Source organism: Crassostrea angulata, chromosome 7 (assembly GCF_025612915.1).
Source record: "Crassostrea angulata isolate pt1a10 chromosome 7, ASM2561291v2, whole genome shotgun sequence".
Taxonomy (NCBI): Eukaryota; Metazoa; Mollusca; class Bivalvia; order Ostreida; family Ostreidae; genus Magallana; species Magallana angulata.
The window spans coordinates 15,593,604-15,614,838 of NC_069117.1; the positions used below are offsets into that span (position 1 = coordinate 15,593,604).

The 21,235-nt window shown below is 33.0% G+C and overlaps 2 protein-coding genes across 4 annotated transcripts in view; one reads left to right on the forward strand and one right to left on the reverse strand.

Annotated features, from left to right (window-relative positions):
• The window catches only part of LOC128191210 (ABC transporter G family member 20-like), a 30,601-nt gene extending 15,609 nt beyond the window's left edge, over positions 1–14,992 (forward strand). For all 3 annotated transcript variants that reach the window (XM_052863297.1, XM_052863295.1, XM_052863296.1), the window contains 11 exons: positions 187–301; positions 1,240–1,402; positions 1,773–1,876; positions 2,486–2,559; positions 6,296–6,411; positions 6,598–6,668; positions 6,968–7,160; positions 7,518–7,590; positions 8,147–8,233; positions 9,803–9,907; positions 10,091–14,992. In XM_052863297.1, the coding sequence (XP_052719257.1) occupies positions 187–301; positions 1,240–1,402; positions 1,773–1,876; positions 2,486–2,559; positions 6,296–6,411; positions 6,598–6,668; positions 6,968–7,160; positions 7,518–7,590; positions 8,147–8,233; positions 9,803–9,907; positions 10,091–10,197 (1,208 nt within the window). In that variant the 3' untranslated portion in view covers positions 10,198–14,992. The remainder of the gene's footprint in view (positions 1–186; positions 302–1,239; positions 1,403–1,772; positions 1,877–2,485; positions 2,560–6,295; positions 6,412–6,597; positions 6,669–6,967; positions 7,161–7,517; positions 7,591–8,146; positions 8,234–9,802; positions 9,908–10,090) is intronic.
• LOC128191211 (retinoic acid receptor RXR-alpha-B-like) lies at positions 13,427–21,129 on the reverse strand. The gene is made up of 8 exons (XM_052863298.1): positions 21,053–21,129; positions 19,062–19,472; positions 17,720–17,969; positions 17,316–17,516; positions 17,100–17,195; positions 16,538–16,622; positions 15,961–16,148; positions 13,427–15,327 (listed from the first exon to the last, which is right to left on the reverse strand). The coding sequence occupies exons 2-8, from the start codon at positions 19,452–19,454 to the stop codon at positions 15,092–15,094; spliced, it is 1,449 nt and encodes a 482-aa protein (XP_052719258.1). The 5' UTR covers positions 19,455–19,472; positions 21,053–21,129; the 3' UTR covers positions 13,427–15,091.
• Between the last annotated feature and the right edge of the window lie 106 nt (positions 21,130–21,235).

Sequence of the window (21,235 nt, forward strand, 5' to 3'; positions counted from 1 at the left end):
ATGTACATGTTCTTTCTTTAATTTCTCTTTTGCGTATCTGCTTTAATGACTCTTATAATAATTAGTCTTTTATGAGAAATTTTGTTGGAACGTAATTGTGAACTCCAATTGTGATTAACTGTATTAGATAATTAATGATGTAAAAAATAAAGATTAGAATAGAAAAACATGTGCTTTGTTTTACAGATGCTTTTGTGCAGACACCCCCACAGAAATGCCATTGTCTGTTTGGATTACCGTCTCCAAGAAACATATTTGCTCAATTCCTTAAGAATATCACATTTATGAAGAGGAATATTGGGTGAGATTTGATATCCATAGCAAAATCATATTTTCGTTACATGAATTACGTATTACATAACATTTAAGTGGGATTTTTAAAGGTTAAAATTTCTAAGTTGTGCACAAGTCTGTGTCAGATATTGAGTGTGGGTTTGATGGTGTGTGTATGCACTCATGCAAATATACATGTATATCCATTTCCATAACCATAAATAAATGAATTTATCATTTTTTCTATAGACATTTAATTTATATCTTTTCAGTGATAATATACAAATGAGTAAAACCTTACAGTTTGATTTTGTAAACAGAATTTATTCTGAATGACACAAATTTAAATAAAATTTAGAATGACTATTATTTTCGATTTCGATTTCGATTTATTATTAGGATTATTTTCGCATTTGGCCCTGTTTTAAATTGTGCTTACAAATACTGGTATCTTATTTGACATGTAAATCAGCTTGCTTGTAAATCTGCCTATTGACAATAAAGGTAATTTAGACAAAAGTAAAATTAAATAGGGGACAAACATTTTTTTTTTGGTAAACAGAACTGTAGATTCCTAATAAAAAATGTGAAGAATTGATATCTGCAAAAAATTGCAAGAAGCACCCCTTGCAGATTTAAAAATCTTGTTTTTATTTTCTAAGAGATGCTGTTAGAAATAAGGATAAAAGTTATGCCTTTGCGCTTCTATATTCCAGCGATTTTATACAAAATGACAGGATCGCGTAATTAAGTACCCGCGTAAAATAAGGAATCCACAGTATATCAATCATTTTGATATTTGTTTCACTCATCTATATCACTAGCTACAATATGTGACAGGTCAGACATCTTATTTAAATTTATAACCAGGTAGCCATTATGGTGATTTGAATTGCCCTTGGTAAGAAGAATATTTCTTGATTGAAAAGAAAAGAATTACAATGGATGAATTTCTTTTTTTATTAGGTTTCTTCTGTTCCAGTTTATTCTGCCATCAATACAAATCATTCTATTTTGTGTCTGCATTGGCAATGCTCCATACGGGTTAAAGATGGCCATAGTGAACAATGAGACCCAAGGCTTAGGCCAGCTGTTTATTAGAGAGCTGGACAACGAAACAATTGATAAGGTACAACAAATATCTAAACCAGATGAGGAATCTGCATTTTGAGAAAAACAAATTATTTATATACAAAACCTCATTGAAATTAATGGTGTATTCATCTATGTTTTGTGTCCCAGAAATAGATAATGCATGTAATTGAAATGTCTTATTATAAATAATAAATAATTATAACTCCAGTGGCCCCTGTTTGATTATTTTTTTTCAATGAGGAAGCCAAGTACATACCACTGTAAAGCTGTAACATGTACCCTAGGCCAAAGCTATACTGTTCATCAAATAATAGTTCAATTTTTTTGCTACAAGACAACATTTGTGCAAAACTTACTTCTTTCTATTCTGTACTAAATAAAGTTAATCTTCTCTTTTGATTAAGGTTATATACAAAGACATGAATGCTGCGTTAGAATCGGTGAGACATGGAGAAACCTGGGGAGTGATTGGAATAGGGCAGAATTTCACTCAAGACTTGTTTCAAAGGTATGTACAGAAATACTATAGTGGATACTGGAATGTGTGTTATCATAGTTATATTGTTGTGAAATTGAAATCCTTGAGTGGTATGTTTTATACGGATCATTAAAACAATGAAATGCTTTCTTTGGTGATTCATGCGGGATATAAAGCTGGCAACATTGCAGAAAAAAATACATAACCCGCATTAGCCGGTTAAGTACCACAAATTTTTTTTTGCCTTCATAACCCACATGAATCATCAAAGAGAGCATTTTATTGTTTATATAACATCTTTCTTATAACGATTTAATAAATTGATACTGAAAAGTAGTAAAATTATCTAATTCATTCTTAATGTACATCAGTACGTTTGATAAAAGAAACAGCTCAATCGTCTTCTATGGGAATTTGAGTCTGACATCGTCATGTTTATTTTGTGCCGTCAGTGATTTTTATTTGGTTGATGAACGTCTCGACCAATCGATAAACGAGGCTTGTAGATTTTAGTTCTGTCACTGACAGTTCATTTCTACAGAGCTATGAATTACAGTCAATTTCAGTAAGAAATAGAGGGAATCATACTTGGTGGATGTAAATATATTAACATGAATTAAATGTTGTTTAACTTGATAGGTTTACCAATATATCTGGTGTAGATAACCAGACATTAGACGGAAGCTCAGTACAGCTGTACCTAGACACAACAAGTAAGTGGAAATTGGTGTCAATTTGATTTAAAGAACTAGGCACTGTAATGTGAAGGATTGGCCAACCAGGATTGGTACATGTACATGTATTTGTAATATTGTAACATTGAATTATTAGTAGCTAAAAGTTGTTGTTAAACACAAGATCAAAAATCAATTCCATAATACATGTTCCATAATCAGTATTCCTTAATGCAAGCTGTATATAAAGTTTTGTGTAATTCAACCAGATAGATAGGGAAAAAATAGATCAAATGACTTGCCATTTTCATGGAAAGTTTTTTTGAGTCAGCACAAATGTACCTGTATTGCATTTAGTAGCATTTAATGATTAGTTTTCAAGTTTTGTCTTCACCATCTGACATACAGGTGTGGTACAATATTAAACTTTATTTCTGAGTGTTAATTAATGTGTAAGTCAAAATATAATGACATTTATCAATACATGTACTTGTTATGAAATATTTAAACAATAAAATGCTTTCTTTGGTGATTCATGCAAGATGTGAGGGTGGCAACATTGCAGACATTTTTTTTTTTTCTGCAATAATCGGTACCTACATAACCCACATGAATCATCAAAGAAGGCTCTTGATTGTTTATATTTACTGATACATCTTTCAACAAATTAATATATTGATCGTCAAAAGTAAGTAAAATTAACTAAACTATTGTTAATGTACATCAGTACAGTAGATAAAAGAAACATCCAGATTGTCTCCTATGGGGGTCTGATATCATGATGATTATTTTGTGCAGTCCGTGATTTTTCTTAGATTGATGAAGGTCTTGACCAACGATAAACAGGATGTGTAGATTTCAGTCATGTTAGTTTCTACAGAGCTATGAATTATCAATTTTTGTAAGAAATAGAGGGAATCATACTTGGTAGATTTAAATATATATATAAGAGGAACTTTAGTACATATGTACTATCAAAATCCTTGATGATATGGTTACCTAATTAATAAGGATATTTCAAAATTCTCAAGTCTAGCTTGTAGTGAGTGACCAGTAAAGGTGTAAGATTTCAAATAATATTAACAGAGCTATGTCTTTGAAATTACCGTAAGTCTTGCATTGCTACATGAGTGAAACTTCTTAATTAAGTTAACAGCTTATGTCACCTAGGATGCCAATCATCATTTCGTATCTCCTTGAAAACTTACAATGTTCAACTCCAGTTCTGAACTTGTGGCAAGAAAGAGTCAGTACCTCTTTAATTAACCAGACTTTCCTAAGTATTAGAGGTGACCTATTGCAAACGGTATCACTCCATTGTTCATAAATAATTTCCGTATCCCCTGAATTGGGATATGGGAATACTGTATTTGCAAAAAGGTTTTTAGTGATCTCTGCTTTGATCTTGAAATAGAATGTGTGCATATGGTTAAAAAAAAGGAAGGGGGCATCTACATACTGAAATAACCCTATACTTTTGTCGATATTTCAATTAAATGACAACTATAGTCCATGGGCTTTTGGTTAACAGGGTTTAGATCCTACTACATGTTTACTCCTTCCTACACAAAGCAAACACTCTTCAGACTTAACCAGTAAGAAGTTGTGACTATTAGGTAAACCCTTTTTACAAATTACATAAAATTCATGAGACTAATGAACCAGATAGAACCATTTCAACAAGAGCTTGGACTTTGGGTAGTTGTGTCAAACAGCAATGTGACGTCTATGGCCTGTCTATTTCATTGCTGGCCACTAGGCCATGGCTCTTTGAAATCAACAAGATTTGTCTGGCTTTTGAGCTAAGACTACACAATCGGTGTATATTTTTAACTTGTTTTGACGCAAGAAATAGATAGCTACGTCCAACCGAAAGTCCAAGGTCTTGTTAAAATGGTTCTATTTTCAACACTGTTTGTATTTTAATTTTTAAATTTTTTGCTTTGCTAACAAACATTTGCTTGGGTGTATCTACGTATTATATGAATTATTTGATGTGTACAGTGATGATATAAAATGTCACTAATAAACAGTTGTTCAGACTTTCAGATTATGTAATACACATGTACATGTATTCCTTATGAGTCATGCTCTTATTTGTCATCTAAAACAACCTTTAATAGTTGGTACTTGTTTGTTAGACAGTGTCTTCTGTTTCATAACTTTGATTCACTGGCCAATTAACAGCTCTACTCCTATCCCACCATACAAGGATTGGTCTAAAAGTATTGTCACAAAATGTATTGGGCTGATAATTGCATTGTGCCAAATTTTTAAAAGATCTTTTGTAAAAACCAAAATACTGTGCTATTTTTCTTACTACTTTTAGATTTTATAGGATGTTGTGTTTGATTACTGTAATGCTTTTTTTTTTATTTTGATTATGTTGAAATTGCAAATAATGTCACTGGATTTGATTAATATACCAAATTTATAGTGAAAAATCTTACTTATACTGGTATTGCTCACATCTGTTTACCTGAAAAATATTTCCAGAACCTTGCATTGTATCTTAAAAACAAAGATTTAAAATATCTGCAGGCCATTTTATATTTTCTTATTAACTGTTACTAGAAGAGTATACATTTTTAAGAAACTTTATTTCCTTTGGAAAATCCTGTAAATGAAATAGTGAAAATGGCAGGCGGTCAGGTGACTTCCAAAGTAAAATCCTTTTCTGTGCCATTAGGCGCATAAGACCGGTGCTTATCCCCGGTTTACATGGTGCTAAGCGGTTGAGAGTCATTGACTCCCCCTGGATGGGACACCAGTCTTTCACAGGCTTACTCCCAGTAATAGCCGGTACCCAATTTTAGCTGGGTGGACTGAGACAATGTAGATAAAGTGCGTTGTCTAAGTGCACAACACACAACATTAAGTGACTACAGTGGGGTTTGAACCAGCGACCTTTCAGTTACTGAAAGGTCGCCTATGGCCTATAACTGCTCCCAGGCGGCTTGTCAAAGGGTACCCCTATGATACAGATAATTCCTACTACAGTTTATAAGATGCTGGTAGGAGGTTGATGTTTTGCAAATCAATTGTACATACATGTATATTAGAGATGTGCATATTACTTGGATTTTGATTTTTGATAATTTATGAAAAAAATGGTACCTGTTGAACTTTAGTTACTTTTTTGCAGAATATTGCATATATAGGGTGTTTCATTTCTCTATATGGTAGTTTTTATCAATTCAGGGTTGAAAAATGGATTATGAATACTGTTCTTAGAAAAAAAGGGTTTGACAGGTTTTCACTTGTTTTTAAATACCATGTCAAAATCAAGTATTCATAAAACATCATACTTAGGATATCTATGCAAACAAATGAAATTATTGTAAATTTTCCTTCTTATTTTTTCATTTAGAAGTATAAAGTGCAGATATGCTCAAGTACAAATTTTGCATAATTGTGTTTTTGTTCATAGAATTATAAACATCATAGTTAAAAAATGATATGTGGGCAAGCATGTGCTTGATTTTGCAAGTCGGAAAACTGTCGTAAAACATGCAGCCATATTTTAATTGCTCCAAAACATTATTTATCAAAATAAGTAATAATCTTTTATGTACTTATTTTCAATATGATTCAACTAATCTTTAACCTTATTTTTAAATCTCTTTTAAGAACTTCAATTTTGGGGGCCAGAAATGCTGCATGAAGTCCTTTGTTATATTTTTTTTTTATTTTTGTCCAAATAAGAGTTTAAAATTTTAATAAGGTGCAATGTTTAAAAGCGATATATTCCTTTTAAAAAAATCTTTAATTACAGATCAGCAGATTACCTTACAGCTCCAAGAAACCATAACTAGTTCATTCCAAGCATTTTCAGAAATATTACTGAAAACTTTTAACCTCAACCCAAATCTAGGGCAGCTGCCAATAAAGGTCAGTAAATCTTATTGATGACCTAATTAATTTAATAATGAAATCAAACCACAATCTGATGACTATTACTGGAGCCCAAAAACAATCTCAATAGCTTCCACAGACTATAGCTTGCCTTGAAACTGATATTTTGGATATTCACTTGATGAACAGTCTTTGTAATTCTATTTTTTATTCCCATTGCAGGTGAATGACCCTATATATGGCAGCAAGGATCCTAATTTCAGGAATTTTATAGCACCTGGAATAATACTCAGGTAATATATACCTGTAAAACTTTCAATCTTGACTTCCAAAATTATTGATTCAATGGTAAAAGTAATTTGAGAATTCATTATGGTTTCATTTTTTCAGTACATAAAAAGCAATGAAAATTTATATATGATAAAAAAGTTTGGTCTGTTTTTCCAGCGATGTGATGTTTTGTCTATAAATTCCATCGATATGAATGTTTTATCTGTTTTCAGTGAATATGAAGTTTTGTCTATTTTGTGAGCAGTATAAATTATGTCTTGTCTATTTTTCAAGCAATATAGAGTTTTGTCTATTTTTCCAGCATCACGTTTTTCATGGCGACGGGTCTAACGACTTTATCGTTTGTGATAGAGAAGAAGGAAGGTCTCCTGGATCGGAGCCTGACCGCGGGCGTTTCTGCCTTCGAGATTCTCCTGGCCCACGTCTTCACCCAGCTGTTTGTCCTGATTGTACAGGTGACCCTGGTCATGGTATTTGCTCTGGCAGTCTTTGAGGTGAGTGTCCATTTTGTGCTGCATCTCTTGCCTCTTGAAATGTCAAAATGTATCTCCCAAATATTGTCTATGAATATTGCCTATCTTTTGTATTATAATAAAAAAAAAAGGGCATGTTTTTCTGCTTACATTTAAAGTTCATAATGACATAAGCTATACTTGTAGCATATTTCACTGACAGTATATGTTTTGCTTGAAATCTTTTGGAATTTCTTGAAACCTCTTTCCTTCTGTGTATTTAAGCTTCATATTCATATTCTCACATATAGTTGACCCTTTGAACATATTTATTATGAATATTGTGTTTCACACTGGTTTGCTGATAATTATGCTTTCCCATACACCTTTTCTCTCAAGGTGCCTTACAAGGGCCCCCTGATCTGGGTAATTTTACTGGTGCTGGGTCAAGGATTCTGTGGAATGACCTTAGGTTTGTTAGCCTTTGACTTGAATTTCATAATATCTTTAAAGGTGGTATGGAACACCTCCATGTTGTGACTTATTATTTATTGAAATAAACAATAAAATCATGTATAATTTTATAAATAGTTTCTTTCCTAAAATTGTTATCTAGCAGCCTAGCACAGTGGGTTAGAAGGGTCACTACGAATCTATGGGTCATGGGTTTGAACCCTGCAGGGAATTTTAAAATTTTTACCTTTCCAAAAATTTTTTAAACATATTTCTTTGAGTAAATATTGTAAAATTTGAAAATTCTAAACAAGTAAAAGTATTTTGATTATAATGTAATTTAATTCAATATCGACAGATGTTCCATACCCCCTGAAGTTAAGACATACATGTATATCAGAGTTTAAAATTGGGTTGCTATGTAGTTTGATAGACACAAAACATTTAATGTACAGTGTATCACTGCATGTTCACTATATGCAAGTATGACTTAATAAAAAATAAAAGTGATTTAGTCTGTCAGTCTACTCAAAGCTTTATATGACCTTGACATTAGTCATATTTTATTGTTGTAGGTGTGATATTCTCAGCTGTCTGCGAGGAAGAGAGCTCAGCTATCCAGCTAGCCCTTGGGTCTGTGTACCCTATGCTCATACTCAGTGGTGAGTTGTATGGTTTACTCATGAGTCTGTGCACCCTATGCTCATACTCAGTAATGAGTTGTATGGTTTACCCTGGGTCTGAGAACCCTATGCTCATACTCAGTGGTGAGTTGTATGGTTTACTCATGAGTCTGTGCACCCTATGCTCATCCTCAGTAATGAGTTGTATGGTTTACCCATGGTCTGAGTACCCTATGCTCATACTCAGTAATGAGTTGTATGGTTTACCCTGGGTCTGAGTACCCTATGCTCATACTCAGTGGTGAGTTGTATGGTTTACCCTGGGTCTGAGTACCCTATGCTCATACTCAGTGGTGAGTTGTATGGTTTACCTTGGGTCTGAGTACCCTATGATCATACTCAGTGGTGAGTTGTATGGTTTACCTTGGGTCTGTATACCCTATGCTCATACTCAGTGGTGAGTTGTATGGTTTACCTTGGGTCTGAGTACCCTATGATCATACTCAGTGGTGAGTTGTATGGTTTACCTTGGGTCTGAGTACCCTATGATCATACTCAGTGGTGAGTTGTATGGTTTACCTTGGGTCTGTATACCCTATGCTCATACTCAGTAATGAGTTGTATGGTTTACCCATTAGTCTGTGTACCCTATGCTCATACTCAGTGGTGAGTTGTATGGTTTACCCTGGGTCTGAGTACCCTATGCTCATACTCAGTAATGAGTTGTATGGTTTACCCTGGGTCTGAGAACCCTATGCTCATACTCAGTGGTGAGTTGTATGGTTTACCCTGGGTCTGAGTACCCTATGCTCATACTCAGTGGTGAGTTGTATGGTTTACCCTGGGTCTGAGTACCCTATGCTCATCCTCAGTAATGAGTTGTATGGTTTACCCTGGGTCTGAGTACCCTATGCTCATACTCAGTAATGAGTTGTATGGTTTACCCTGGGTCTGAGTACCCTATGCTCATACTCAGTGGTGAGTTGTATGGTTTACCCTGGGTCTGAGTACCCTATGCTCATACTCAGTGGTGAGTTGTATGGTTTACCTTGGGTCTGAGTACCCTATGATCATACTCAGTGGTGGGTTGTATGGTTTACCTTGGGTCTGTATACCCTATGCTCATACTCAGTAATGAGTTGTATGGTTTACCCATTAGTCTGTGTACCCTATGCTCATACTCAGTGGTGAGTTGTATGGTTTACCCTGGGTCTGAGTACCCTATGCTCATACTCAGTGGTGAGTTGTATGGTTTACCCTGGGTCTGAGTACCCTATGCTCCTACTCAGTAATGAGTTGTATGGTTTACCCTGGGTCTGAGTACCCTATGCTAATACTCCGTGGTGAGTTGTATGGTGTAATCCTTGGGTCTGTGTACAATTTCTTCTTATCTGACAAAGATAAGCTAGCCTCTGAAAATATTTGATGACAATCATCCATGTACACCTATGTATTTAAAATTATTTAAAATGTATTTGGAAATTTTACTGGATAATTAGATTTAAAAAATTACCGTAATTGCGATTCCTTAATTTCATAAAATGTCTTCTAAAAGTTTCCTTTTTTCTTGTTGCCTTTTAAAAGAGTAAGATTTTTTGTGTTTTGTAGGCATAATATGGCCCCTTGAGGCTATACCAGAGTGGTTACGATATGTAAGTATATGTCTGCCTCAGACGTATGCTGCAGAAGCCATGAGATGTGTCCTTAGTAGAGGTATGTTTTTTGTTTCCCTATTTTTTAACATCTTTAATTATACATCTATGACAAGCCAGTACAGTTAATAAATATAAAATCTAAATATATTGGATTCTTTTTCTTTTTTTTTTTTTTTTTATACCTGTAGTTTTGCTTTCTTTCATACAATATATATAACCCTACAGCTGATTTTTGTTTCAGGTTGGACATTGCTGGACATGCCAGTTTGGAGGGGTTACCTAGTCAACACAGCTTGGAGTTTCGGTCTTTTGGCACTGGCTGGAATCATTCTTAAAATCAAGAGTTAGACCAGCATTAGACATTGAATGAAAACAAAAGAACAATTTAATTTCCATTAAATTGACCAATCCACATTGATCATTTGACCATCTCTCATCAACTTCCAGGAACCCTAAATTTGTGACCAGTTTGTTTGTAACAAAGAATGACTGGGCTCCCATCCAGTGAGATGGTAGCAATTTCTAGCCCTAATTGGGCTAGCACACTTTCTAGCACCAACTTGGTAACATTTATCACCAATTCACCAGTATATTTATTGACAACAATCAAGAATTATCAAGATGGACTGTTCACCACCTAGTAATTTATTTTTTATAAAGTTTTAAGAATATGTATCCAGGTAGGGCTTGTTTTTCCATGCCTGTTACTAACATTCCTAGTTGTTGTCTTTCCTATCACCTGTGTTACATTAAAGGCTTAGAGAAGTGGGCTTCTTTTTTTTTTATTTCACCTCTGGTCTCTTGTACACTTTTGTTTTAAGAAGTCTTTCATGTTATTTGTATATTTTTTATTGTTTGCTTGTTGTGAAAAGATGCTTGATGAAAGTGATTGACAATCCATTGTGAAAAGAGATGTAGCTTATACAATACAAGTTTTGCATACTAAGTTTCATAGTTGCTTGACCAGTTGATGGCATGTATATCAACGTTCAGTATTAATTAACAAATTGAAAACAAATGGGTTGTTTTCAAAATTAAGAGTGCTTTAATTATTAAGTTTTTTTTTTTTGCTGTACACATCTTGATTTTGAATGTTGTTTATTATTTTTCTTTCGGTTCATGAAATGGGCCATCTCAGGAAACTTTGTTGATAATTTATAGTACCAGCAGGTACGTAAACATCTGTACTATCAAAGGTTAGGTATGATGGATTCTGTTAATACTGAAATACCAGTATGTATTATAATAAATGGTCCAAAACTTATTTTGAATTTTGAGTATACATGAAAAAAATTGATATCTTTAAAATTTCATTTTTAAAGTGGTTTGAATATGCAACTTGCATCCATGATAATGTACCATATGCTGTTTAATACATGCATGTATTTCATGTAAATTGTAAAATGCAAAATTATTTGCGTACCAGTTACTGGTAATCAGAATCATATGATAAAAATGTGATATTAACAAATTGATACGTATTACTAAATTTTTGCTCACCTTTGTGAATTTAACATTTTTTTATGTCTGTTGATTAATATTCTTTATATTTTTTAAACCCCTGCTCCAAAGAAGAGGGAGGTATATTGTTTTACCCTTGTCCATCTGTCTGTCTTTCTGTTCACATCTAAAATTTCTGTCGCATTTTTCTCAGCAACTTTTGATCACCGATGCTGGAAATTTAACACACTTTTTGTTTAGGCATGCCATTTTTGTTCCAATCAAAGGTCAATTTCCTGTTAAATGACGAATTTGTTTACTTTTAGCCTAAAATTTTAAACAAAATTCTGTCAAAGATTTCTCAGCAACTACATGTATTTATTGCACATATTTGAAACTTTAACACACTCTTTGTTAAGCATACCATATGATGGGATCCATTTTTGTACCAATTGGATATCAAATTTCTGTAAAATGACAACTTTTTTTTTCCAGCCTAAATATTCAGACTTTTTATCAAAATTTTCTCAGCAACTATTCATCGCAGATGTTTGAAATTGTAACACTCTTTATTTAGGGATGCTATTTGGGTGGATCTATTATTGCATCAATTGGAAGTCAACTTCCTGTTAAATGATGACTCAGCTTATTTTGTATATTTACATCAGAACAGGGGTATTTCTAGTGAGCATTGGCTCACATATCTCTTATTTTTTCTGTACTAAAATGTATCATAATTCTTTTCATTTTAATATGTGGACACTTGTCAATATTTGTTAAATTAATTTATTTGAAACTCATGCAATTACCAATAGAAATAAATGGAGCAAAAAATTCTGCTTTATTTTATAACAAACCATGAAGATAAGGGGAAAAAAAAAACTGAAAATTGCAAGATGTTTTGGCCTATGAAAGCCAATATGGCATTCATTTGCTGAAACTGATTTTTATTAGGATTAATCTTATCCAAAAGAAAATACAAAATATTAATTCCTGATAAATATGTAACGAGGTATGTTTTTTTTTTTAACCCATCAGCCGGTCTAGTTTATTTGTGAGCATAAGTCCTCTTAAACCTCTGCACAGATTTTGAGTTTGAAGGTATTTAGAACACACAATGTTTAGTTGTGCACTTTACCAAGAAATTCCAATTCAATTATTTTTCAAGAATTTGTGCTCTTTAGAACACAGAATTTTGGCCATACTAATATTTTGAATATAGGTAGTAATGAAAAGTTTGAAAGCAAAACTCCTCCTTAATTGGTGCACAGAATGTTGTTAATTTTTTTTGGTTATTTAGGACACAATGAGTAGGTGTCCATATTTCATGGAAATTTCAGAATTAAGTTTTGATTTTCTTGCTGGAACTTTTGATCTAATGAATATTTGTGAGTTAAATGCCCTTAATCAAATTATTTGGCATATTTAATGCATACCTTGGCATTCATTATGTGTTGAATTGGGGAGTTGGAGGTTTGTGAGAGGGGTAAGGGGCGCAGTCACAATTTAACCAACAATAAAGTTTAAACTTATGCTAAAGGATGCTTCTTTTTTGGTGCTCCTGTGCAGAAGATCTCAACTGAAGACCTGTCAAATATATCAGCATGTCATACATCTTTTTATGGACGAATGTTCAAACTGGTTCTATTTGTTCTTAGTAAGGCAATCCAATGGGAATCCAAGTACTGGTATATGAATGTGTTAAAAATAAGTTTCAACTGGAATTCAAACCCAGAGGACCTGTGGCATAGCATGCCAGTGGTCTGATCTCTGAGCTTCTGAGATTATAAATAGACCAATATTTACATGACTATTTACTTGATGACACATGTGAAATTAGTTGCCAACACCCTGTAATGAGATATAGAGTTGAACTTCAGTATCTCGAACACTGGTATCCAAATATGGATATGTCCAAGTGATTTATAAGTCCCAACCACATATTTTTTAAGTATTTTGCCCTCAATATCTCAAATATCTCGAAGTATTTAAACAGTCCCATATAGTTCTGGGTAACAAAGTTTGAATACATGCAACTGGTCAGCAAGGACAAACATGGTGCAACTATTCAATAACATGCACCATTATCATAAATACCTGGTACATATATCATATTTGAGTACAACACACACACAGCTGTTTCTTTCAAGTTTATTTATTTTTCATTTGAATATAAATTCACATATCAAAATTAGCCATGATTAAATGTGAAGATGTATGATGCAATCATTTCAGGATGAAGCTAGAGAATAATCTTTATTGATATCAAATGCAGAATCATTTTGTATTTTCCTCATAAGATTTATTTTAATACACTAAGCTAAACCACTCAAAATACAATATTTGTGAACATATCAAAATATGATGACTGTAAATGTATGTCTTTTCTGTAATTGCTTCTGTGAAACTCTATGTCCTTTAATACAATTGTAAAAGATAAATAAATTTCTTTACATCATGCTTGACATGATGACCCTTTAATTCAATCTTTAATGTCTATAATTAGCACAGCTTCCATATATTATCAATTTTATAAAAATAAATCTTAGTGAAGAATTTCTTTAGAGAATTTCAATTATTTTGCCATATAATATGCTGTACCATAGATGGAAACCCCTAGTCTGTTTTATTTACTGGACTACAATAGGTTTCCAATGATGACGCTGTATAAATTGAATTTTACATTTTACTTCAGTGTTTATGTACATAATTATAATGTTTCAATTCAGAACAGCACATATGCACAACATACATGAATACATTGAATTAAAATAAAAACCCACATTACATGTGTGTAGAGAATCAGAATCAGTTAACAAGACTGAAATATATGACACATGATATAATAAACTTATGATATTGACAGCATTTCTTTCATACAATGTATATTCATACTGACACAACACATAACCTCACTGGAATGACTACCCCAATGATAAATTATAGGTACATAGCTGACCTGAGGCAAATGTATTTGCCAATCGTTTCCTTTTATAACATGAAAACTAGGTGGTGCATTATTATTTATCACGTTAAGCCAAATATGCAATGGAGATCACCCATGTAATAAATTTTTAATATTATACTGATGACATCACAATGAATTTTTATGTATTTCTATTGAAATGACATCGAGATTTTTTGTATCAAAAATCCTATAAAATGGTGATTAAACATAAAAACAGGATTTAACATGATAAAAAGAATCTCTCGTGATTTATGATGGTTTACAACTTTTATCCAAGGCTTGGGTATAGAAAACTCACAACTCACATCATGAGAGATCCTACCAGCAAATGTCCTACTCCTACATCATTAGTTTTCAGTTTAAAGGTGACAAAGAATTGCAGATTTGTTCTTCACCATCAATCAAATCGAGATACAAATTCTTAAAAGTTTCATTTTCTTTTATACGATTATTTTAATAGCCATATGTTTTAAATTCTCTCACATTAATCTTCCTTGAATTATTTGCTAAAAAAAGAAGAACAGATACAAAATTACTTTTTATTATTATTAAATATGAAGTAATAAATAAGTACTATCCTCACCTTAATCACTTTGTGATGTTTGTCTAAAAATAAATTTTAAAAAAATTCAGTTCTGTTAGAAATACATTGAGATTGTATGACAAAATATAACCCTGGTACTTAATGACATTTGTTGGACATGAACAATATGTTATAAAACAACAATGAAGTTTTTATCATGCACACATAACAAAATGCCTGCAATGAAATCCTGCTTCGTTGTGATGGCACACAAGAAACGCGCTGGGAACGGGTGACAGAATGGGACAAATCTAGTTGATCATCTCCAGTACCAGTTCATTTAACTGAAGGGTTCCGTCCAGAGTCAATGAGAGAAATCTTTCTGCTGCCTTTGCACTGACAGTACGTAGGAATGGTAGGCGTAATAACATTTTACCATATCGCCTCACATTTCCAGGAAATTTGTGGCTGTGATATTTGCGAAGGCGGTCTAAAATTTGAGTCTGTAGAAGTATGACTTTCTGTTTATCCATCAAATTCTGAGCATCTACAAAATAAAGTTATACTGCATTCATCTAGCATTATATCATCTTTTATCATTTGTTTAAACTTTGATATAAACATAAGCTATGGTGAAATAAAAACTATTTCTTCCTTCAGGAAACATTATAAAGTGATTGCTTGAACAAACAACATATTTTCATTAAAGATGTATTTTTCCAAGACTTATTAGTGATAAAAAGTTTGTTCTTGTTCAATGCATCACTCTATATTTCCCATTCAAAAAAAAAAAAGATAAGAAAAATGTCAATTAATGACTGATTTTGATTGAATTACAAAAAATAGCATCACTTCTGACATTATATACTGCCAAACTGCCAGTGGGTACAAATAAATCAAAAAGGTAAAAAATATATCTTTTATCAACTCTTCTAAAAAATAATGTCACAATTTAATGTACCTGAAACACTAAAAAACAGCGAATTATGGGGGCCAAATTTGACTTATATCATATCTATATACAATTCTGCTTATTGTATACATAATAGATATTTAGCCAGATTTCATAGAAACTGCACAATGTAAAAAAACTGCCACCACAGCTTTATAACTTGGCAGGAATTGGGAGTTTACCTAAAGTGGAGACGTTCTATAACTCTCAACATGGAACTGATCTTACCTGGATAAGTCAGTACAATGCCATTTAAGATACAGAACTCCACTTTATCAATGCTAAGCTCCTTCAGTCTGGCCGAAAATTCCACCGTGGCTGCCACTAACTCCTTGCCCCAGCCCATCTTCTGAGCCAGCTCTATGGGTACCTTCAATCCTTCTGCAAATTTTATACAGCTTCCTGTTTCCATTGATCTATAAAAAGATTAATTATCATCAATATAAGGCTATTTAAATTTTATGTAATTTTGGTTCTTCAAAAAAAATAATAATATCCCTGCCAATTGAATATGTTCAAAATTAGTCAGTCAATTCACACTACGAAAAGAAATTTCAAAACAATTAATACATTTTTTTACAATTCTTTTCGGCTCTGACCAAGAGACCTTTTGATTCCTGGCCAAAGGCCTATGAACCCTGATTCACAAGATTCAATGAACTTCTGTGGTGCAAAAATTGACACTAGTAGTTAATCTTGAAATTAATTGCTCAAATTCAAGACACTTCTCTGCATTTTGTAATTCCTGAATAGCAGTTTTCCAGAATCAGTTGAATAAGTGTTATTATTTCACAACCTCACTGACCTGTAGGACAGTCTCAGAACATTGAGCTCCATGAAAGAAGACTTCAACAAAGCCATCTGATCTTCTAGACGCAACTCTGTGAAACCTGTGTAAAAATTGATTTCAAAGGCAAAAGTAAGTCCCTGAGGATCACTGCATATTAAAGCAATATGAGCTGTATTTTTTTGAATTTTATTTTGCTGCAAAAACCTGCTAGTGTGATAATACTGCATATAACCTAAACTTTTATGATAAATAAGAATTGAAAAAATCATTAGTTTTTGTCAAAGGAAATATTTCTCTTCTAAGGAATATATAGCAAATCTATTTTTGTACAGGACGACAATAATTCAATTTTGGTCCAAATAAGGCTTCTTAACGGCCTTTTCCACAAAAATATGGTTAACAGAAATTTAAAAACCATGATATTTTTGTCATCTTAGTAGAAAAGAACATTTTAGTAAAAAAAAAATTCAACATGAAAAATGCAGCTCATATTGCTTTAAATCTAATGTGTAAGGGTGTAGTTTATACCAATTTTTCTAAAGTCTTTAAATCTTTGAAGTTGGTCTCATTCACTTACCAGGCACCTTCTTGGCCCAGTCAATGATGTATTTCAGTTCAGCATAACCATACTGCATCAGTTGATTTATACCCATACTTTGTAAACATATGTTTCCTAAATAAGGGAAATAAAATGAATTTATTTTTCACAATCCAATTCAAACAAGAAATTCTTTCTAGAAAATAGTACTTTTCTTATGGTAATAGAGCATTATTCATGGATAAGTCTATTCACCGTCCACTCTTGGTATAAGGTCTGGTCTGGCATTAATAAGCCCCTCCATTATGGGATCCTCAAATGATTCTGTTGGCTTCGACTCCTGGGTCCCCGGAACAAATAACACCTCCCCATCACTGCTTACCATGGCACGGATTTCATCCAATCGGGGCTTCTTGTTTCTGTGTTTCCCTCCAGGGGATCTGTCCTCACGAACCGCTGAAGATGTAAAGACCTCAGATTCATACAAATATGAAAGATTTAGAGTGAATTTCAGCTCTCTCTTAGATTTCAGGTGTAATATAATACAAAAACATGTATATCAAAGGGCAAATAATGAAAATTTAGTGTCATGATTTATGAATAAATTGAGTTATTGAATTACGGTACCAAAGATGTAAATGACAACACAAATAACAAACCTTCTCTCTTCATGCCCATTTGTGTGCATTTCACAAAGCGACAGTACTGGCAATTATTTCTGGTGAATTTATTGATGACACAACTTCCTTCATTTTTACAGGTGTATACCAAGTTCTTCTGGACACTTCGTTTGAAGAATCCCTTACATCCTTCACAAGAGAAAACAGAATAATGGTAGCCAGACCCCCGATCATTACAAATCATGCAGGGAGAGGCATTGGATGGCGAGTCTTCTCCACCTGTGTACACCTGAAAAATACAGGAGTAAAATCTTCTTTTACTTAATTCACAAAACTATATACCTGTCCTACTTACTTAAACAATTCAAAAATGTTTCTGTTATAGCGAATTACAGAATACCGGTAGAGTTATCAATAGCTTGTTGGATTGCTCAATAGGGTATTCAATTTGGTCAGCAAGGTATCACATTAGGTTTAAATCTAGGTCATGTGATTACTCAGGTATGACAGCGATAAAGTGAGTTAATCTAGTAAACATTTGCACATTTGGGCCTTTTTTGTTTCTCCCTGTTATCCTACATTACTGCTATAAAAGTCTGAACTAATTAAGCAGTCACAGCACAAAAATACTCTTAGTGCTGTATGTTGCACCAGGAATTGGGGAACCAAAATGATTTTTTGCAGGAAAAAAATATCTCCGTAATTCTTAAAGTTATGCTTTTCTCTTTTGTTTGTTTCTTCAGAAATGTCTTTTGAATTATATATTTTTGAAAAACAAAATTCAAATTACTCCAAGCAGAATTGATGCTCTATAGAATCCAGTGCTGTCCAGGTGAACATTCTTTTTAAAGGTCTATGAATAGAATAGCTAACAATAGGAGAGAGTGTTCTAGAGGTTTTCTTTGTGCCAAATGAATTGGTTGAGTGCAAAATAACAATCTACACTTGGGTAACCACAGGACCTAGATTTAAACCTGATGTGATACCTTGCTGACCAAATTGAATACCCTATTGAGCAATCCAACAAGCTATTGAAAACTCTACCGGTATTCTGTAATTCGCTGTAATGGTAGGAGGTTTTTTATCACAAATTTAATCTGAGACCAAGAGTTGCAACAAACCTTAACTGTAATTATGTATATCATATCAGAAAAGATCCATGTTATAATGGGAATAAGCTGATAAAATCTTTATTTTTTTCTCAAGAGTTACTTCTCTTCTTGGAAATTCTGATCATTTCTGTCCATGATCTGTCTAAACAATATACGTAACTAACCTTTTTTTTCTTTTTTGGGGGAAGGGGGGGGGGTGTAATACATTTGTACACAAGACATAGTCTTTTAAAATGTAGCCTATGGGAGAAGCTCAGCTGTAGACCTACCTGAGTGTCATCATTGACACCTGTGACCTGTATGATGGGCTGTACCACATGTTCATTGCTGGGGGAGTGTACAGAGCCTTGACTGACAGACGACATTGGCATTCCCTCACTGTGAATTTGAATTTCTGGAGACCCTATAATGTCCGGTGTCATGTTCTCCGAACCACTACTTTGAGGATTGTCCATATCCATGTGGAAATTTGCATCCACATTTTCACTTGAATAATCACCAGTACCCTGGTATTGTATGTTTCTGCCCCTGCCATTTGGCGACTGCATCCTCCCTTGATTGTTGCTGTCAGATACACCAAAACCAAAGTGTGGAGAATTTTCATCTACTTGTTGCATATTCTCAATTTTTGAACTCAAAATTCCAAGCCTTGGTTCTGCCATGATTACATGTATTCCCTCCTGAAAATATAGCAGTTAAAGCCTTGACTTCTAAAAGTAGCAGCTATTATTGATAATTTTAAATACCAAATATAAATGAAATATTGGTTTTTTCAAATGTCATAATCAAATGCTAGCAGTCTGGCATCCATCCAATTCCATTTTAAGGATAGATGAAATATTGGTAGATTAATAAATTATATGAATCAATAATGTCATTTTACAACCACATAATGACTTTTACATGAAATTATTCTAAGCTTCCCTTAAAAAAACAAATTGTTGGAAATGCCACAAGAGTAAGGCATTATAATATTCACCAAAAATAACAAAAACATGAATATGAAAAGAATGAAAGAGTGTTCATAAATCATATTGACTACTATGCCACATATCCTGGTACATGTATAAGAAAATAAGTTAATAAATCATACTTTCTCCAGTGATCATTCAAGTTATCTTGCTTACCAGTATTAATTCTTATTATATTTAATATTATACTCTGTCCCAAGTTTTTGCTTCCACCACTTTTTGCTTGATGTTTCAATAATCATAAATACCTTTGTGCTCAAACTACTTTCATCCACTAATATGAAAAATGTTCAGATTATCTGTGTTGAAACTCCCCTCTTGCACTTCAGGTTTCAATACACAACCCAAAATAGAAAGTCTACAGGGATATTTTTGCATTGTATCAGCCATTATAAAGCCAGGATGATAACATTAAAATTGTGGGAGGTATTCCAATTGAGTTCAGAATGGTTAAAAGATGTATATATATAAATCTCCGTAAAAAAACCTTTCGTTCCTGTCAACTTTTATGATTGAAAAATGATAATGTGTCAATGAAGATATTTTGGACAGATGTATTTTTATTAAAAATTATCAAAAAGTGTTGGAAACAATAACTTTGGACAGAATATACATCTGACATTCAACAATATTTCTTTTGTAGCCTGGCCAAAATATTACTTAAATTTGGTTCTCGGCACCTACACATTGATTCAAATTTCTTGGCTAACACTTTTGAATGCTGTTATTGCTAATAGGAGAAAATAAAGGTACACATGCAATACATGATTCTGTTGGTGAATGGAAACAAATTGTCCAAGCATTTTTCCACAGCTTTTCCTCTAAGAGTGAGATATGTTGAAATTCATGTAAAGGTCGTATTTTAAGAGATTTAAAATTTGGATACCTTTTGTTATTATCATGAAGATGGGTAATTAACCCAATTACAGAGACATGAGCCTGTTCTTCAGATCTTGAATTTTTTTTAATGGTTAAAATTTAAAATTATAAAAATGTAAAAGGAATATCCCCAAAATCTTGTTTTGAATTTACAAACGTCATCTGAGTTGCACAATTTTGATAAGAATGTGTGGGAAGATTAATACACTGTGCACAGGTGCAGTTGCTGTGTTGCATATTGTTAAAATCAATGTTTTCTCACAAGCAACTGCAGAACGATGGCATCTACTTTAATTATCATTTTTGAAAATAATTGTGATAAAGCATAAAAATATTATAAAAACTGGTCTAAATCCTGTAATGAAATAAAGTAAATCGATCATTTACAAATGCAAAATAACTTTTCTCACCCCCTAACGAAAGCCATCTTTGTTGGGTGCGTTCGAGCGTTGTTATTTCGTGTGCATTTCTTTCGTCTTGAAATTGAAAAAAGTAAGATATGCCTATGTAATATATTAGGTCTAGTGTTGAATATTATTTGTGTTAATCATTTTAATAAATATTGATAGGCCTATTTTTAACACGAAAATGGC

Excerpts from the sequence above, each read along its gene's own strand:
- LOC128191211 (XM_052863298.1), bottom strand. The coding sequence starts at position 19,454 with ATGGCAGAACCAAGGCTTGGAATTTTGAGTTCAAAAATTGAGAATATG. Across the intron at positions 17,517-17,719 it reads AATGGGCATGAAGAGAGAAG|CGGTTCGTGAGGACAGATCC; the intron begins GTTTGTTATTTG and ends TTACATCTTCAG. Across the intron at positions 15,328-15,960 it reads CATTGTACTGACTTATCCAG|ATGCTCAGAATTTGATGGAT; the intron begins GTAAGATCAGTT and ends TTTATTTTGTAG.